Below are 19,968 nucleotides of genomic sequence, written 5' to 3'. Positions count from 1 at the left end.
AGGTTTCGCTATCTGATGCGCCGTCCGCGCCTCTGTTAATACCAGTATCAGATTCTTCGTCTCCCTGCCACACTGCGTCATCTTCGGAACAGTCTAGTGCATTCGAAATCCCAGTCCTTTTGAAGCTCTTGGAGACTAGTTCAGGTGGTATAAAATCCCAACTCTTCTTCACCCACGAGCATAACAAGTCCAAGGGTGGACGCCTGATATTTCCGGCGGGCGTCAATTGCTGATCGCCGCTCATCATCCACTCGTTGTAAAATCGACGTAAGTGGTCTTTAAAGGGTTTATTAACACATACGTCTAGTGGCTGCAAAGCAGATGTTAGGCCACCAGGAATGACTATCTGTCGTGTCTTATTTGTAGTGAGAATTTGCTTCACTTCGTTCACGAGGTGACCTCGGAAACTAAAACAAGCAGAGCTGGTTGTTTTAGTAGTGCACCAGGTCTTCTATTCCACACAGTTTTAACCCAGTCCAGCATGAGTTCTACGTCCATCCAACCCTTTGGTTGCACTCGTACATGAATTCCACGGGGAAACTGTATATTCTTAGGCATCGTTTTCCTCTTGAAAATGATGTAAGGCGGCAACTTTCTCCCGTCAGCTGTAATGGCTAGCATTGCCGTGCATCGCAACTTCTCACTACCGCTGGTTTTCATTAATACACTCCGTGATCCTTTTAGCGCAATAGTGCTGTTGCGAGGCATATCAAAAAGAGATTGGAGTCTGATCGGCATTACCGATTTGAGAAAGCAAGTACGAAGTTTCCTTGCGCAAACGTATGACAAATCGGTGAAAATTTACAATCTTGTCCGTGTAATCAGCAGGCAACTTTTGGCTTAGTGTTGTTCTCCTTCGCACTGACAGATAGTGTCTTCGCATGAACCCCTTAATCCACCCACGAGTCGCCCTAAACTGAGTTACCGATATGTTGTGTTTGCGTGCTACCTCCTGTCCCTTAATTTGTAACATTTCATATGATACACTGCAGCCATTGTTACGTATTTCACTGACGTACCTAAACACTTCTTCGTCAATTATAGGAAACTTCCCTGTTTTAGGACCTCTAAACGCGCGTCTAGAAGGGTTTGTGCTTTTTAGCTTGTTTTTTACTTTCCGCCAGTCACGCACCAACTTTTCACTCACAGAAAATTTTCTTTCTGCAGCTCTGTTCCCGTGCTGTTCAGCGAAGGCAATTACGCTTAGCTTGAAGCCCGCAGAATAGTTTCTATATTTACCCATAATCGCTTATAAATGCTTCACACGTTAATGTTTTGCGATATAAAAGACTTTCCGTAATTGTTCACTATTAAAACAAATTATTTCTGCAAACACCCAAAACACAAATTAAAAACTTAAATTCTCACGCACACATGTCTACAGTAATCACGTAAATCTGAAACAAATAAATGCATCTGTGATCTGTCCATTCCAGAGCAGCCAATACTGTTAGGCAGCAAGGAAGTATGCAACAATTTATCAGTTTAGCTCGTTGGTTGCGACACACTACTACGCTTGCGCAAAGCTCGCAAACCGGAGCTCTAGCTAGCGCGGTGTAGATCTGCTGTATAGTTGACTGTATTCCGAGACGTCAGTAACAAACATTCATTTTTTTCAATTTCTTTTAAACATACGGTAATTAGGTTAATATTTCTTCCCAGTTATTGATGATTTTACATTACATTACTGACGAGTTTATAAAATAAAACTTTAATAGCATTGGATAATAATTATCTTGACTGCTTGGATAAAAGTTTTCATCCCATGCCCGGACACTTGTGACGTAGTAGTAAGATAAGAGTCTAGCGATGACAACTGAGACATCGTAAATAATTCGGCTGAATAATTCCGTGGAAATCTGCGTTATCGTCTTGGATTTCACTTCGTGCGCAATAACACAGGAGCCGGCCCCATGGTGTAGGGGTAGCGTGCTTGCCTCTTACACGGAGGCCTCGAGTGCAATTCACGGCCGGGTCAGGGAATTTTACCTGTATCTGAGGGCTGGTTCGAGGTCCATTCAACCTACCTAGCCGGTATTTCCTGGCGACGTTGCCGATAAGCGATAACTTACAGCCTTACGTATTTCAAATGGGAACTCATATGTAGGTGGTGAATAAATAGTACACTGTCTCGCGACCACGTTGTCAAACTGCCGATAGTCTACCGGTAAGCCATGCGTCGTACATATACCGGTATTATTTATTTATGCGTTGTGCAACATGTCGCAAACGTGACTGTGTTGCCAAATTGCCCATGAACCATACACGTATTTAAATTGCGCATTCATGTGCAACTTACGTTGCAGTTCCATTTACCTTTTAACCAGATTAGTGAACAAAATTTGGACGTGCGACGATTATGTAATTAAAGGTTTAAAGTCCGATTTTTGTATTGAAAATAAAGGATGCGACGATTACGCGGTGGCGACGATTATGCCGTGAAATACGGTATTATCAATTTGAAAACACTATAGCAGTTGTTCCCAAATGATGGAGTATTCTGGGCATGCAAGGGGCTAGATAACTGGCCAGACGAAACTGGGTAACACGCCCCTGTCTAGCGTGTTTCCCTGGTTATAACGCCGTTATTCTGAAGTCCCAGGCTGTGTCCTATTAAATACATGCTAAAGAAACCTGGATAGCACATTTACATCACTCTTTAGAACGTTTGTAACTCCCACCATAAAAAATTTAAATTAGCTTTCCCGGCCACATTGCACGCATGACAGGCCAAGGACAAATGGCCTAGGTAAGGATTTTGTAGAGAACTTAATTACATGGCCCCGGAGCACAGTTGCATGTTGGCCTACAGCTCCAGTGAGCATCAGTCCCAAGCATCTTACGTATTGGTGCTTAATTTTACGTTTGTAAGTGAAGTGCATAACAATGTACATACAGTAAATTAGACCTACTGTACTCAGGCATAGTGGTATGCAGGACATTCAGTTATGGAGAAGAAGAAAGCTAGGCAGTTTACAAATGATGAAAAAATAAGGTTTATTGAGAAAGCGGATGCTAATCCACACATGAAACGTGTGCAAATCGCCCAGATGTTGGATATTCCTATGACAACTTTAGACATAATTGTAAGCAACGTGTATAGTTTGGGTTTCTAAGAAGGTTTTACTATGTTGGTGTTCTTAAAATGTATTATTTATTTCATTAATTATAATTGTAAACACATATTTTTTTCATCATAATTATTTTAAAGTTCAAACCTAACCTTAAATTTAACAGCGACATTGTTTTTAATTTTTTAGCACGTTCCCTCTTCATGACGTCATAACCAGATTTGGCTGCAACTGGTAGCTATCATCGATTCACTTAGTTCTCATAGTTGTTACACGTGCCGTAGCTGGCAAACCTAGGATTAGGAGGCAGGGCAGGTTTGTACAAATCAGAAACAATAAGTAGAAAATAAGGCAGTAAATACGGACTCACCTTCATTGTCGTAAGAACCAGCAACTGAACGCGAGATATAACCAGGTACAATAGAAATCATAGCAGCTGCCACGAGGCCTGAGGATGTATCCTGGAAGAACACAAAAGCGGTTAATCAAATATAATTAAGAATTTATCAGTACACTATTATTTTAGGGGAAAAAAAGTCCTGCATTTTTACAGCACCCAGATGGTTGTCCACAGAGGAAGGAGAAAGGGTCCAGGAAGTGGAGAGATTTAAATTCCCAGGAGGATGGAAAGAATATAATGTCAGCAAAAAAGGCACACTGGTACTGAGAATCAAAAAGATAAACCACAACACTAATGCCCGAGTGCACCAACCTCGGTAAAGAGAATACCGCGGTAAACTTCACAATTTTACCAGGGTAAAGTCGTATTTCTGTTGCACCAAGCTCGGTTTCGAGTTTACCGACATTTTACCGCGGTATAATGTTTACCGCGCGTGAGCGAGCGGTTAACTAAGAAAACCGCGGTAAAGTTGTATTTGTGCTCTGTGGTTAAAGATTCCAAGATGGAGCTTAACAACTATAGGTTATATCTCCAGTATCTTAATCAGTTTGAAAGAAATGAAGGGAGAATTATAGAAGAGAGACGCGATTTATTTGAAGAATTAAGCGATGTTTCGTTCCAGAGAAGATTTAAATGGTGAACAATTGGAATGCCCGATTGGGAGAAACTGTCCTATGTCGCCTAGAAATCGTCTTTTAATAGCGCTGCGGTTCTATGCAACTGGAACATTTCAAGGAGTGATCGTTGACGTCTGTGATGTTGACAGAACAACTGTATGCCGCATAATACACAAGGTTTCTGATCTACTTGCGTCGTTATCGCCACAGTTCATTCAACTTTCACTTACGCAGCGAGAACAAAGAGAGGTTATGGAAGGGTTTCATACAATAGCTGGGTTCCTTGGTGTATTGCGTGCGCTGGACTGCACTCATGTGCGAATACAGTCTCCCGGAGGTGAAAATGGGGAGGTATTTAGAAATAGGAAAGGTTATTTCTCGCTAAACATGCAAACTGTGAGCGATTCGAACCTCACGATACGAGATATTGTAGCAAGATGGCGAGGGTCGACTCATGTTAACACAATATTTCACAATTCTCGGCTGAGAGCGCGTCTCGAGACGAGAGAAATAGCTAATGGCTATATTTTGGGTGATGGAGGTTACCCGTGTAAATCCTTCCTCCTTACACCTGTTCAGAATCCCCCCCCCAGCAGAACAACGATATAACAGAGCCCATATTGCCACAAGGAATGTTGTCGAGAGACAATATTGTGTGTGGAAAAGGAGGTCCCCTTCCATGTCTTTAGGACTTCGATGTAACATTCAAAACATGTCGAACATTACTTTCCATTTTAAGGAGTCGATAACTTGCTTGCGCTGTCACAAAATGTAAACACGAGGGACAAGTGACTGTCGAAACGATCACTGCCGGCTGGATAAACTAAAGACAAGTGACTATCGAAATGATCACTGCTTCCTCAATACTACTTCGAATTTCTTCCGAGGGGAATAATAGCGAGAAAATCAAGCGTCTAGAAACCGCGGTAACGAAACCGGGCGATAGTAATGGTGCACTGCTTTTACGACAATACCACGGTAAAAGTTTTACCACGGTTTCGTAAAGGCTGATAATTACCGAGCTTGGTGCACTCGGGCATAAGATAATCTCGATCAACACAAAACAGAGACATTACCACACAGAAGCCGTATACAAAGCAGAATGCCTTAACCTGACAAAATTACGATTGATCAACAATGCTTACACTTCATTGCTGCGTATGTTGTGGAAAACCTTGATATCGTAGTTTACAGTATATAGAAATAAGGTTAAATATATGTATATTTTATATGGATCAGAAATGTGGGTGATTGAAGCAGAGGGATAAAAGCAGAATACAAGCAGTGGAAATGAAGTTTCAGAGGTATCGAGTAGGTCCAACAAGAATGGGCAGAGTAAGAAATGAGAGAGTTCGGAAAATGGTAAATGAGGTACACTTACAGGAAAAGAAGGGTCAGTGGTATGGACATGTTAAGAGAATGGGAGAAGAGAGGATACCAAGATAGATGTTAGAAATGGAGTTGAGAAAGACCAGGAGATAAGTGTCTGAAAGGTGTAAAGAAGAGCATTGCGGCAAGAGGAGAGAACTGGACAACAGTGAGAGAAGAGAAGTGTTGCATGGAGAGGCTTATGTTCCAAGCAGACAAGATGTTGATGTGTACATTTTTATAAGATCGTCAGTACACATACTGTGTGTGACCACAGGGATTCTGAATTTTACAAAAATGCTATACAGATTTCATCCAGAGAACCAGTCAGTGTAAAGCACATGCTTGGGTTAACGTTTACTGGTTAGTGCTGCCGCGAGACACCTATGTGGAGACCTGAAACTAGTTCATTAGCTACATCCCGGCTAATGTGATCCTACGTGCAAAATGTCCGAAATATAATTCCTCAAATAACTAAAGTCAAAAAAATATACAAAAAAAATTTGTATTCATCGTTATTTAACATAAACAAGCATTTCAAATTGAAGAGCGCCAGGGATGCATGCACTCATGCTTTACCCGCTATTTCTTAAGCTGGGAGCATGGGAGACATTACTCGTTCTTGTGCAATGTGGATCACCGAGTTGAGTTTGCTATAGGTGGGCCGGCACAAGGTTGCACTTGACAGTTGTAGTTCATGTTAGCACAACTACAAAAAAATAATCAATGAACGTCATCCGTAAATCAAAACGACCAATCCACTACTTTTCATGTCAGATACAGATATGCATTTTATACACATTAGTTCGTATTTAATTTTGTATTGTGCGTATGACCTTTCATTTACTTACAGAAACATGAGCATTTTTAAAAAGAAACGTAATGTTTACGTGAGCTGAGAAATAAAGATTACAGTAAAACCTCGTTAATTCGAAGTCGTTGGGACTCAAAAATCGGACTTCGAATTACGTGATTTCGAATTAACCGCCAATTCACAATTAAGTACCAAACCTTGCTGCGTTACAAAATATTCTAAGGCCCGTTACTGCATGCAATTAACCTTGATTCACAGTTTAGACCTTTCAAATGCCATGAAAAAGGAACTATTTCCAAAATGTATCCAAGAAGGTGCATTTACAGTATTCAAATAATGCACTTGGATATCTCACTGGCAAACATAACCTCACGCAACGAAAGAAAGAAAAAAAAACAAACAAAAAAGCACGATTCAAAGACGAGAAATCTATGCTGGCTCCCATGTGCAAGTACTTTATTCATTGAATTACTATACTGTAAGCATTTTAGATGCCTTGTATTTACACAGAAAGTGCCCGATGTCCTTAAAATCGAACTTTCCTATGACTATCTTTGTACGATTTCCCGCCATGGCACTTCTCTTGTACTTCAGAAATCTAAACACTTGCCGCGTCACAAGTATTCAAAGACTCATTAATACATGCAATCACCTCGATTCACGGCTTAAACCTTTCAAATGCCATGGGAAAAAACTATTTCCAACATGTATCCAACAAGGTGCATTTACAATGTTTAAATAATGCACTTGGGTAAATCACTTACAAACATAACCTCATGCAACGAAAAAAATATCACACAATTCAAAGATGAGGATAAATTATGCTGGTTCCCCTGTGCAAATGCATTATTTTTTGGATTTCTGTACTGATTGAATTTTTAGATGCTTTGTACTGGCATGGAAAGTGCCCGATGCCCATAACATTGTGGCTTATCGATCTTTCCTATGACGAGGCGATAAAGTTTCTCGCTTCCGTGTGCATTGCAACGCACTACAATGACCCCCATCCCTCACACTTGTATGATTCTCCGGCTGGCACTTTCTCCTTTAAAACCATATGATCGTTTGGACTCGCATTAAAATAAAGTAATGCAGTTTTATCGGCAATGACAATATTGTTCGGTACCTACGAATTTATTATATGAGCAACGTTGTTTCTTTTTTTTCGTCAACTTTCGGCAACGCCAGCGATCGCTCGTTGCGTGATATTACGGCGTTCCTTAAAAGTTTGAATACAAAAGAATTCCGATTTCAATCAACTTAGTAATCATGAAGCGCACCGTAGATCCACCGAAGTGAGTGTAAATGCGAAAGACTACGGTACCACTCCACGTTGCGGAACACACGTTCTATTATAACGCGGATAAATTTCGAGTTGAAATTACTCTGTAACAAACTACTGTTTGAAAATGTAAAGGCAGTTTCGAATTAAAAGTCTAAATTTCGGTAATGGGGCCGACATTGTACTTCGAATTACGAATTATCCGTATTTCGAATTAAACAAGTTAAATAACATGCAAAACTGTATCTCATGTTTGCGGGAACGAGACCTTCTTCGAATTAGGCGGGATTTTGAATTAACCGATTTCAAATTATCAAGGTTCTACTGTACCTATTTTCATTTGATTGTTGTTGGCAATATGGCTAGTATAGTAGTGCCATCTATAACTACCTTGACTCCCGTATTGAAGTGTTGCCGCTTGTCTGTCGTCGCTAGCACGTGGTCAGATGTGAATCGCACGTTGATGAAATGTGGTTGTTTTTGTTTGTGTGCGAGATAACTGAAGCTTTTTGTAACTAGTGCAGTGCAATGTCAAGGAAATGACAACACAGTGATGAATCGTGAAGTGATAATCCTTTGTGAATTAGTGCGGAGAATTCGGAGAGGAAGAGGGAATTCGTACGCTCGCACGGTCGTCCCTCTGTTTAGCAGATCAAGTTGTGGAACAAACAAGTCCAACATTAGGGCTTTCAAAGCGTACTGTTATTCAGAAAGGTGTTCTCCTCAAGGAATTGAAGGAAAAAAGGACTGGGGAACCTAGCAGTAGCAGAAACGGGGCGGATAGTGGGGACTTGTTTCTTAGCACTCCAGGAAAGAAAGGATTTAAGCCATTTCCTGTAACAGGAATTGATTCTTTCCAGGCTGATGCAAAATGAAGATACGTGTACGATTATTACAGCAGGAAGGAATAGCCTGTCGTTGCAAAATTACTAGTTCCCCTTAGACAGGAAATGCTTTTCCCCAAGGATAAAACTTCCTTAAAATCAGTGCTGCAAGCCACAGGTTTCAGATGTAAAAACTGAACAGAAAGAAAATGCTGCTTCAAAAAGTCTCACATCGTGATGGTTAGGAGCATTTTTTGAATAAACTTGTCAGTAAGGACCCCCACGAGGTATTATAGTTGGATGAAACATGGGTGCAATCTTGGGAGTGCCTTGCTAAATCTTGGACTGATGACAATCCTAAAAGCTCTGGTAATCAAACGACTGGGAAGGGCGCCAGATTGATAACAGCGCACGCAGATTCATCTAGTAGTTTTGTGGAAGGTGGTCCGATCGAAAAATAAACAGTGCTTATCACGAAGATATGGACTATGTTCGCTTTTTAGATTGGTTTAAGAAGCTCCTGCAACAGCTCAAAGACCCTTCTGGCATAGTTGTTAGACAATGCACCTTACCACTCTGTAATAATGGACAGGGCCCCCTACTTCGAGTGCCTGCAATGAACTGTTACTGGAATGACTGCAGGCAAGAAATATCCCAGAGCATATGGATATGACTAAATTAGCCTTATATGCACTGGTGAAATAAAACAAACTGGTTTCACCGACGTATGTACCGATGAGGTAGCAAAGGAACAAGGATACAAGATTGTTAGGTTGCCACCATAGCACTGTCACTTCAGCCCTATTGAGTTGGTATGGAGTGAAGTGAAACATTACGTACGCACAAATAAGTCCGTCAATAGTTGGCATCATCAGTGACTGTCAGGAGTTGATGATCTGCCTGGATGATGACAACGAAGGCGGCGATGGTAGTGACAGCAGTGATCTGGAGGACATAGAGCCTCTAGCAATATGAATAAGGTAAGAAGAACGTTTGAATGTTAGTAAACTTAACAGATTTTATAGACATGATAGCCTATACCACATCGATAAGTACGGGCCGTGAAAGCAACAATGGTAACATTAATAGCTTCTACTCGAAATCTTTTATGTATTTAAAGTGAGATTCTTGTTTGCCGATTTATTCCGTATTTTCTAACATAGTGATAATAAGAACCTCGTAGTAGATTTATCTCGTATCATTTTGTATGATAATCAGGGAACGGATTTATATGTAAATACATATCTCTTTAGGAAGCTAAAATTAATTATATTTTGCATTATCTTTACGAATCATGATGTGTGGAGTTGAAAAATGGAGTATTCATTTTCCATATTTTTCCATATTTTGGAGTTTAGCACATATGTTCCATATTCTTCGTCATTAAAATCAATATAGTCCATATTTCGACTAAAAAGTAGTCCTCTCAATAATGGAGAAATAAATTAAAAATCTATATTCGAAAAATTAATATTTTAACTGGTGTGCAGGTCATTATCATGCCTGTCTACGTCTGGGCTGATAAAATAAGCTCATAAGCGGTGCAAAGAAAGAGAGGGGTTGAGCCCGGAAGTGGTGGAGATCAGCTGGTCAGTACCGTGACTATCTCAATCACACTTACAGCACTGATAAGCTGCATTACATAACATCGACTGTGTCTGTGACGTAATTTAGTAACTAGGGAAATCTCATTCGTCGACGATGTGCTAGTGGTTTCCGGATTAGTTCGTAATTCTGGCATTCCCTTTGATTGCTTCATAACTCTGGCCTTTGGTCACAGGGGTCCCGGGTTCGATTCCTGGCAGGGTCGGGAATTTTATCCACGATTGGTTAATTTCGCTGGCATGGGGGCTGGGTGTATGTGTAGTCTTCAGCATCATTTCATCCTCATCACGACGCGCAAGTCACCTACGGGAGTCAAATCAAAAGACCTGCACCTGGCGAGCCGAATATGTCCTCGGACACTCCCGGCACTAAAAGCCATACGCCATTTCATTTCCATCTAGTTCACTACCAGTCATTCACAGTTTGAATTAGCAGTGAGACGGATCATAGTGTTCTTGTACGTTAAGTGTGTGCAGTTGTATAATGATATTCATAGAAGACATTAACGTGTATGCCTAAAGTAGCTCAGTCAACCAGTTTAAAATTGAAAAGTTACGTATCAGAATTTAAAGACGATGGTTTATCAACTGACAGTAAGATATTCTTTTGTAATTTGTGTCATTGTACAGTGACATCTACTCAAAGGCTCCTTGTGCAACAGCACGTTTCAACCAGTAAACACCAGGCTAACAAACGAGATTCCAAGCAGAGACAGTTGTTTCCGACACAACCAGCAACTTCCAGTGTAACGTCCAAGTTCAACACCGATCTCTGCCGTGCTCTCATCTCTGCTGACATACCTCTCTTCAAACTGAATAATCAGTGCTTCAGGGAATTCCTCGAGAAATGTACTAAACGATCCATCCCGGATGAGTCAACGTTCAGAAAAACGTACTGTTCAGCCATATACGATGAAACTGTTAGGAAGATAAGGCAAGAGATTAAAGACGGTCCAATTTGGATTTCCATTGATGAGACAACAGACAAAGAAGGCAGGCTAATTGGCAACGTAATCATTGGTTTGTTAAGCGAAGATTATTGTAAACGGATTCTCTTACACTGTGACGTTCTAGAAAAGTGCAATAACAAAACTATAGCAAAACTGTTCAATGAGGCTATGGGTATCCCCTGGCCACAGGGCGTCAAGTATAATAAAGTGTTACTTTTTATTAGCGATGCCGCACCTTATATGATAAAAGCCGGAAAAGCATTATGTGTTGTATATCCTAAGATGACTCATTTAACATGTGTAGCACATGCCTTTCATCGTGTGGCAGAAGTGATAAGAGGCAGTTACCCCAAAGTAGATTTATTGATTTACTCAGTGAAATATGTTTTTCTCAAAGCCCACAGAAGAGTTCATCTTTTGAAAGAAATGTACCCAGAGATTCCATTGCCGCCTAAGCCGATTCTAACTAGGTGGGGTACGTGGTTACAAGCGGTTGAATATTATGTTGAATATATAGACTGTATTAAGAACGTTCTGCATGCCATGGACTCTGAAGATGCAGCCTCACTTGAAGCCGCGAAAACAGTTGTCTGCGATACAAGTGTGAGAAATGACTTATGTTACATTCAGCATAATTTTTCATGCATCACAAAAACACTGAAAAGGCTCCAAAACTCGCATCTCTCACACTCTGAAAGTTGTGAAATTGTGAATAAAACTGTGGAACAACTAAATCGTGGTACAGGTAAAGTTGCAGATGTAGCAAACATGAAGATGTCCACTGTACTTTCAAAGAACCCTGGATATGAAGAAATGACAAAGGTTTCTGCAATGCTGTGTGGAGATATAAGTGCAAAATTAACATTGGATTTTACCCCAGCAGATATTGTGAAAGTGAATTATGCCCCCATTACCTCTTCCAATGTTGAACGCAGTTTCACTCAATATAAATCTGTCCTTAGAGATAATAGGAGAAGATTCACTTTCCAGCACTTAAAAGAACATTTTGTAATCCATTGTTTTGGTAATTGAGAATAAAGGATTGTGTGTTCCTCAAATATATTAAAATGAGAAATGCAACATTATGTTGCATGTAGATCTACTTTGTTTAGCTTCTTCGAACTTTGATATTAAATAGAAATTAATGTTATATGTGTAATTTTAAGTCCATATATAATTCCATATTGCAATAAAAATAACTAAATATATATGTACATATTTCAATAATTATTAGTACATATAAATCCGTTCCCTGATGATAATATACTCGTATGTTATTGTAAACTTAATCGGTGTGTTGAAAGTGCGATTCTTGTCGGCCGATTTGATTTATATCATTTATCATCGCGATGACAGTAAAAACAATTCTCACATGTTTCTAAACTCTCATGTGTAGTGCAATCAGCTGTTATGGCGGCAACATTGCTTTGTGCGCCACTGCAGTGTGACCAACATTTTGCGCAGCTGTCGTGCGCAACCCACCTACAAGCATCACAAAGGGAAACGTTTCAAAAGTGGCGAGACGACAATTGTATTGAATGTGTTTCATAAATTTTGTGAGAAATACCTGACTTTAGTTTTAAAGGATATTGTAAAGTTGACATCCGAATTCACCGGTGTTTCAGAGTAGAGCATTAACTCCACGCGCAGGAGTTCATCCTTTATCAGATTCTGATTAGGTAAAGTACTGCACTGTTTTATTGTTTTAACATTGCCTTATCTATGTTATACGTTCCCCTCTAGAATTTTCCGTTATTGAAATATTAAATACTGTATTTACGCGAATAATTCCCGCACCCTAACTTTAGATAGGCTTATTTTGGGGAAAAAAAAAAATGCAAACATTGACGCAATAAAACCGCATCCCAATTTCGTGACTCAAATCTTTAAAAAAAATGTGCAGGTATTTATGCGAATAATACCCACCACTGAATAATCCCGCACCCTAAATTTAGAAAGGCTGATAAAAAAAAGAGCCAACATTGATGCAAATAAAACCTGCACCCCAATTTTGTGCCTCAAATTTTTTAAAAAAATGTGCGGGTATTATTCACATAAATACGGTAAGTGAAGTTTTACTTATATGCGTTGTTGCGATTGAATTTTTATGTATTTATGTTCTGGCCATAAATTCAAATCTACCTTTCTTTTCTGATATGTTAAATGTCCAAACGTCATTTGCCATTCAATTGCTGTTTATTTCTCGCAGACAGTGAGTATAATTTGTCTCGTAATCCACATAACAATTGTGTGTCAATCAGTGGTATCCAGCAACAATGTATGTACAGTTAACTCTGATGTCATTGTTCTTTGTTTACATCAGGTTCGGTTCTCTCAGTGACGGCAGAAGAGTAGACGCAATGTTAAAACATGTGGGGAAATAATTCATATGCACAAAAAACTGCATGGACTCATACTTTACAGAATGCAACACATTTATAAGGGATTATCACACAAAGTGCAGTATGCTTAAAGTGGTGCAGAATGCTTAAAGAGCCTTTGATAATGTTTGTTATGATGATGTTAAGTGTATTTCCGTGGATACCTAATCCTTTCAAAATATTTCAGGTGTATTTTGTAGTACCTCTTCTGCTACCAAATAATCCTTTAACTGATCAATGCTCAAGTCGGATGTTGTAATATCTGCTTAAATATCAGAGACAGGGTTCGTAAATATCTCTCTTTTCTGTGTCAATATCAATCGGCTCCTCAATGTCTCTTTCAAAACATATAGTGGGACCCAACACAAAATAACTCCTTCTTCCTAGCGTTTTCCCGCTGGTGCAGGGTCTGCTGTTCTAATATTGGCTTGTCATTTTGCATGGTCCTGGGCATCTCGTGGTCTTACGTCCAGAGACTTCATATCCGTATTCACTGTGTCATGCCAGCGCAGCGTGTGGTCGTTGCCCATTCATTTCAAAGGTGTGGGTGAAATTTGCTACTGTTCCAGGTGCAGCGCGTAGGATGTGACCATTCCATTGGAGACGTATTTCCCGTGCCTTCTCAGTGATGGGTGCAACGCCCATTTGCTGGCAGATGGTGTCGTTTTTGACATGAAGGAGTGTGATGCCCACTGACCAGCGGAGCATGCGCATTTCCATGGTGTGTAATTGGTGCTCTGTACCTTTGTCAGCTGGGCGACATTCAACACCGTATAAAGCAACAGGATGTACTACCATGCGGTATATTTTGGACTTCAGATGTAGTGGCATCCTTCTGTTGCTGTTGCAGAGTATGCCTGTGACTTCCCTCCATCTCATCCATGCTGCCTGTATCCTACTTCACACTTCATCACATATTCCACCACCAGTCGGTAGGCGAGATCCTAGATACCTGAAGCTTACGGTCATCGTTAAGGTCTCTCCATCAACTTGAAATGAGCCATTGCTTGGGATGGTTTCCAGATATTCGGTCTTCTTTTTGTTCAGTACTGTGAGAGACGGCTGTTCCTATCTTCAACTTGATGCTGTAATCCACTTCTGGTGGTATCAGCAAGTGTGACATCATCTGCGTATAAGAGACTCCAAGGGACACTCCTCTGTAGGACCCGTGTTATTGTGTCCATGACAAGAACAAAGAGCAATGGGGACAAAGCAGAACCTTGGTGTACACGACTTTCACTGGGAAGCTCTCCGAGATGCCGACAGCGCAACGTACACTCTAAACCACGAATTTAATTTTTAACTTTTTTTTTACAATTGGCTTTATGTCACACCAACACAGATAGGTCTAATGGCAACAATGGGATAGGAAAGGACTAGGAGTGGGAAGAAAGCGGTTATAGCTTTAATGAACGTACAGCCTCAGCATTTGCCTGGTGTGAAAATGGGGGAACAACAGAAATCCATCTTCAGGGCTGCCAACAGTGAGGTTCAAACCCACTATCTCCCGAATGCAAGTTCATAGCACCTTTTTTATTTCTTATGAGCTCATAGCTGGGCGACCCTAACCGCACGGCCAACTCGCTTGGTAATTTAAAATTTAAGATCAGATCAAATTAAACTTAAAACATCAAATTTAGCAAATCTCGGCTTTAAAGTAATGAATCTATCATCGTAGAACTTTCTGGTCTTTTCCTTTAAAGACTTCCCTATCTCTCTGCTAATGATGATCTCAAAATCTTCTAAAATATTCAACTTATTACCTTTAATGCAATAGAGTAGGAATTCAGCTTGCTGCCTTTCTCCTGGATCAAAACTAAGGCTGTAGCCAGTTTTAATTACATGACCTGCCCTATTTAGCTTGCAAGTTCCTGAATTCATATGTAGAAGTTTCTTCCTGCTTGTTCAATACATCCTGATCCAAATTTCTATTTCAATGTATAAAACCACCTTCTTCTTCAGACTTAATTTTATCTGTAATGGATCCAAAAACTGACATTTTTGTAGAAATTCTCCCGGTTTTTTCCTGATAACTTCCCACCATAAGTGATCATTACCCATTGTTTCCTATCATCTACTAGATTTTCTTTCTTTAGACTGGATATCTCTGACCAATACTTTTTCCAGATACTGTAATCCAAAAAAGAATCTACTAATTTTTCCCTGTAGCGATTATTGCACCTATCTCTGTAGTTGTATTTTTCCCCTCATCGGAGAAATTTTTGTCGTTGGACGGTTTATCCTCGATTGATTATGCTGTGACACATGGCCATGTTTATAAGCTTTAGGACGATTGGATGAACTGAGGATAGCAGTGTTAAAAAATAAAAATTAAAAAACCCCTCATGCTTACCAGTAACAGTTTCAGGACCAAGTCCATGTTTTATACTTGCCCCCAGATACAAAGCAACTTTTATTTTCAAACAATTATCACTCCGTACCTACTCAATGAATCTTAATGCGTGAAGCAGCCCGAAAACTAAAAGTGATACAAGCTAGATATGAAGTTATTCATGCTATTTACTAATTCATAAACTAACATGTTTGTTTGAACCCTTTCCACGCTACGTCACAGGTGGCTACCGCCCACGTGAGATCTCTTGACATGTGACCAGACTTCTGTATGTATGCTGAGTCTTTAGCGTGAATTATAGACCACGAAATAGGAAACTGGAGCAAAATGAAGTAATGTTAAAAAAAAATAATTAACTTACATAGCCAGCTGTCCATGCATCACTAACAAACTACGTAAATTCATGTAGCCTGCCGTCAATGTGTTAATATACTGGATCATAATGAAGCCTACCCTGAGTTCTTTGGTGAGAAGGTACGTGACTATCGTTGTAAGACTGGAGAAGAGTGGAGCAAGAAACACACACACGTTCCGGATGTCGATGGTTATATGCAAAAGCTGTGCCAGGTGATAAAGCACAGCTGATGTCACCATCAGGCCTGGGTAGATCGTTCCTGTGGAGAGACAATCAGCTTTTTAGAAAATTACAGACATACACTTTCAATAATATACATTGTGTTCATGCACTCATTGTAAAAAGAGAAAGGAAAATTTGGACACTGAGATGATTATAACAATAATAAAAAAACAGAAAAGTAATTAAACATCGAAACTGACATCAGGAACAGACGAATGAAATTCTTCGGTTATCTCACTAGATTACCAGAAAATCGACAGACAGAAAGGATAATAGATTATATAACCTCACTTAAAAACCCAACACCCCGACCTTACAAACTTCAAAAGGACCTCAAAAACGCAAAAAAGTTCAACAGACATTCTAGAAAGAGACAACTTTAGACACAACAAGCCTTCTCCGAAAGAATTAAAGCCTACTGGAACAATAAGAAGAACCCACAGAAGGACTGATGGTGAGTTCTTTGCTTAACCCCTCAGCGTCGCAGCCATTTAAAAAGCTTCCTACCCCGCGGCCGGATGAGATTTCAACTACGCGCGACTGAAATACATCGATTCACTTAAAGCGTTACAAGTATAAGAGAAGCCCGATTTTCACGAAATTTGGAATTCCTTATAACAGAACTATATACATGCAGATAATTACATAATTGTTTCACATTTCATTAGTAATTTAGTTCCGTGTGATAGAGTTCGAAGCACTCTTTGAGACAGGGACTCAAGTCACACTCCTGGCAGCAGTACACTGACGTCTTCTTTCCGCCGTGTTTTGAACACAGGATACAATGTCTCTGAGGTTTGGATTTCCAACTCTTGGGTGCTAATTTCCTGATAAAATGTCTTTCCTGCAACCTTGGAACTGTATTATTTGATGCGCGCCGGCCTTGAATATTTCTTTCCCCTCCCTCCTGAGCGTATTTTGTAAACAAACCTTTCACCAGCTGAACCCGATAAGGTAACTGCTCAATATTTGTCCCTGTGACCTGTGTGAGTATTATTAGAGAATTTAGCAATCAGAATTCACCGTTGAAAACTTCTCTTTGACCTGTATTATCTATAGTCTCTTACACGAAATTTCCAAGTACTGTTTCCTCCTCATCGTCACTCTCATCATTTACCACTGCTACATCATCTATTTCATTATCACTGCTGTTTATACTGTCACTACTACTTCCGACTAAACTTTCATCTGAATTATACAATATTTAAAGCACTTTACTGTCAGTCATACCAAGGCTGAGCGCGGCGCGTCACACGGACTGGTGAAGCTGCAGCGAGACCGAAAAGCAACAGGACGAAACCGAATGAGGGGAATAACACTTATGACGAAACAAACCAACTCGATACATATTTCAGATAAAAGGTCGAGACATCGTCTTTCAAACGAGATATATACCATGAACAACTGGTTCTCGTATCGTATGACAGAAAGCAGCACAGTGCGCTCGTGGAGAGATACGAAAATATTACAAGCTGAGAAATAATGACAAATATGATAAATAAACCGCACTTCCAATGTACACATAGAGCAAAGAACACCACACGAAAAGACAAACTTCTCAGATCATCATTTCTTTATTTTATTCTGTGGGAAAGAACGAAGCAAACAGACTTTAAAAAAGCGAGAGATTGGTGCTCAGACTTATTTGACAAATAATTATCCTTGCAAAAACAACTACATTATAACGATTTTTCAATTCTTATTTACAACACTGATAAACCCGAAAATGTCTTCTTGGAAACAAAACAATTTGCATATCAGTAACTCCAAAACTCTTCGCGCTATAGCCGTAAATGTGAAACCATGTATGGGTCTATACCACGTATACAGGTCGGCGCTGAGGGGCTAATGTCTTCCAATATTGGGAGAATTTGTTACTACTACTACTACTACTACTAATTTAAAAAAAAAAGGTGAAATCTGTACATTTTGCTAGGAACAGGTTAAGTTTATCAACCTGGAAGGCTAGCGCACAGTGAGCCATCTGGTGAGGAACAAGAGTACCCCCTTACTATAGACTATCATAATTCAGCCAGTCTTATTACCAATAATAATGTTATTTACCAACTACTTTTACGGTTTTTCAGAGATGCCAAGGTGCCTGAATTTAGTCCTGTAGGAGTTCTTTTACGTGCCAGTAAATCTACCGATGCGAGGCTGACATACATGAGCACCTTCAAATACCACCGGACTGAGTCAGGATCGAACCTGCCAAGTTGGGGTCAGATGGCCAGCGTCTCAACCATCTGACCCACTCAGCCTGGCAATCCTATTAGTGCACAGTGATATTCAATGATGCAAGTAATTGTGTTCTTGTTTTAGGACCCCCAGGTCATTTACTATGTGTAAAATGATATCTCCGTTGGAGAATAAATATAAATGAATAAATTAATTCAAACCTTCATTATTAGAAAATTCTTCCTCGCAAACAGACTACATTTTCTTCTGAAGACCTCATGCAAAGTCCTCTGTAAGATGCAAAGAATTTCACCTTAATCTGGGCGTAACTGAAAGTGCTCAAATGCATCAGCCTTGTGTCTGTAGATTTACTGGCACAAAGAACAACTCCTGCAGGACAATATTCTAGCACCTCCGAAAACCATAAGAATTTAGTTTGTGAGACATAAAACCAATAACATTAATCTAATATATCATATACGGGTGGCATGATTAGTTCAGTGGCTTGGCTGCTGGCTTCCCATCCAGAACCCTTGTCAATCCCAGGTCGAAAGTTTCACCTCAAGGATCACGTGGCATCAGGAAGAGCATCCCTCCGGTCTTAAACCCCCAGCCAAAACCAAAATGAGCCCGGGAGGCTCCAGTGACCTTAAAAATAACTGGGATAAGCTGAAGAAAATTTTTTAATTATACAATTTGTTTCCAGACCATTTTGGCTTAAAAAGTACACAAACACGCTACTGCCTTAACCCCCCACCTAGCGCATGCGGCGCAATGGTGCGCTCACTGGTTTGCTACGGTCACAGCATGCACGGCGCAATGGTGCGCCGTGACATTTGAAATGCCCGCTACGTGGATTTCGTAACAGTTATCTGCTTCATCGTAAGTTGGCAGGAAGAGGCAGCTTTTAGCTACACTCAGAGCTAATAATTATTCCCGAGAGACATCGGGTATCTTATCAGTTCGTAGAGCTCTGCACGCGTGTTTCACGCTAAAGGACCGCAAGTTTGTTTGTAAACATGGCAGGTCCAAGCGGAGTAATTTGTGATGCGGAAATAATTAATTTACTGGTTAATAGTGGCAGTGAAAGTAATTCAGAGTGTGACTGATTTAGAGGATGAGTTCGTGATAATGTCCAGCGAAGATAGTGATACTGAAGATGTAATTCGTGATAATACACCGAGAAATGCGAGCACATGGGGTGACTGTGATATCATAAGCCCGCCAATACCTTTCGATTGTGACCCAGCTGAAGGAACACCACTTGGCTTTCACGAAATATTTGTAGCCGATGTTTTGATAGAGCTAATCGTTCATGTATGCTGATAAATACTTGCAGCAACATCGGTTATGCCTCCAATTACTGACAAAATCCTGGCTGTCGAAACAGACGCCCACTAACGCCAATGAGGTAAGGGTGTATCTTGCACTTCTTATATTGATGGACATTGTTCAGAAGTCTAGCATGAAGCTATATTTCAGTAGAAAACATCTCATTGAAACACCTTTCATTCCTAATGTTATGTCGGAGGAGCGATTTTCTCTGCTT

The 19,968-nt window shown here is 40.1% G+C and overlaps 1 protein-coding gene across 2 annotated transcripts in view; it reads right to left on the bottom strand.

The window, feature by feature from the left end:
- Positions 1–19,968, bottom strand: part of Stt3A (catalytic subunit 3A of the oligosaccharyltransferase complex) — a 182,687-nt gene that overhangs the window by 112,993 nt on the left and 49,726 nt on the right. For both annotated transcript variants that reach the window (XM_067158057.2, XM_067158058.2), the window contains exons 4-5: positions 16,118–16,278; positions 3,442–3,532 (exon numbers count right to left, since the gene is read on the bottom strand). In XM_067158057.2, coding sequence (XP_067014158.1) covers positions 3,442–3,532; positions 16,118–16,278 — 252 coding nt within the window. The remainder of the gene's footprint in view (positions 1–3,441; positions 3,533–16,117; positions 16,279–19,968) is intronic.

The sequence above is a fragment of the Anabrus simplex genome, chromosome 14 (genome assembly GCF_040414725.1).
Source record: "Anabrus simplex isolate iqAnaSimp1 chromosome 14, ASM4041472v1, whole genome shotgun sequence".
Lineage (NCBI taxonomy): Eukaryota > Metazoa > Arthropoda > Insecta > Orthoptera > Tettigoniidae > Anabrus > Anabrus simplex.
The sequence above is the reverse complement of the archived record's forward strand: the minus strand, read 5'-3'. Positions and strand labels throughout refer to the sequence as shown.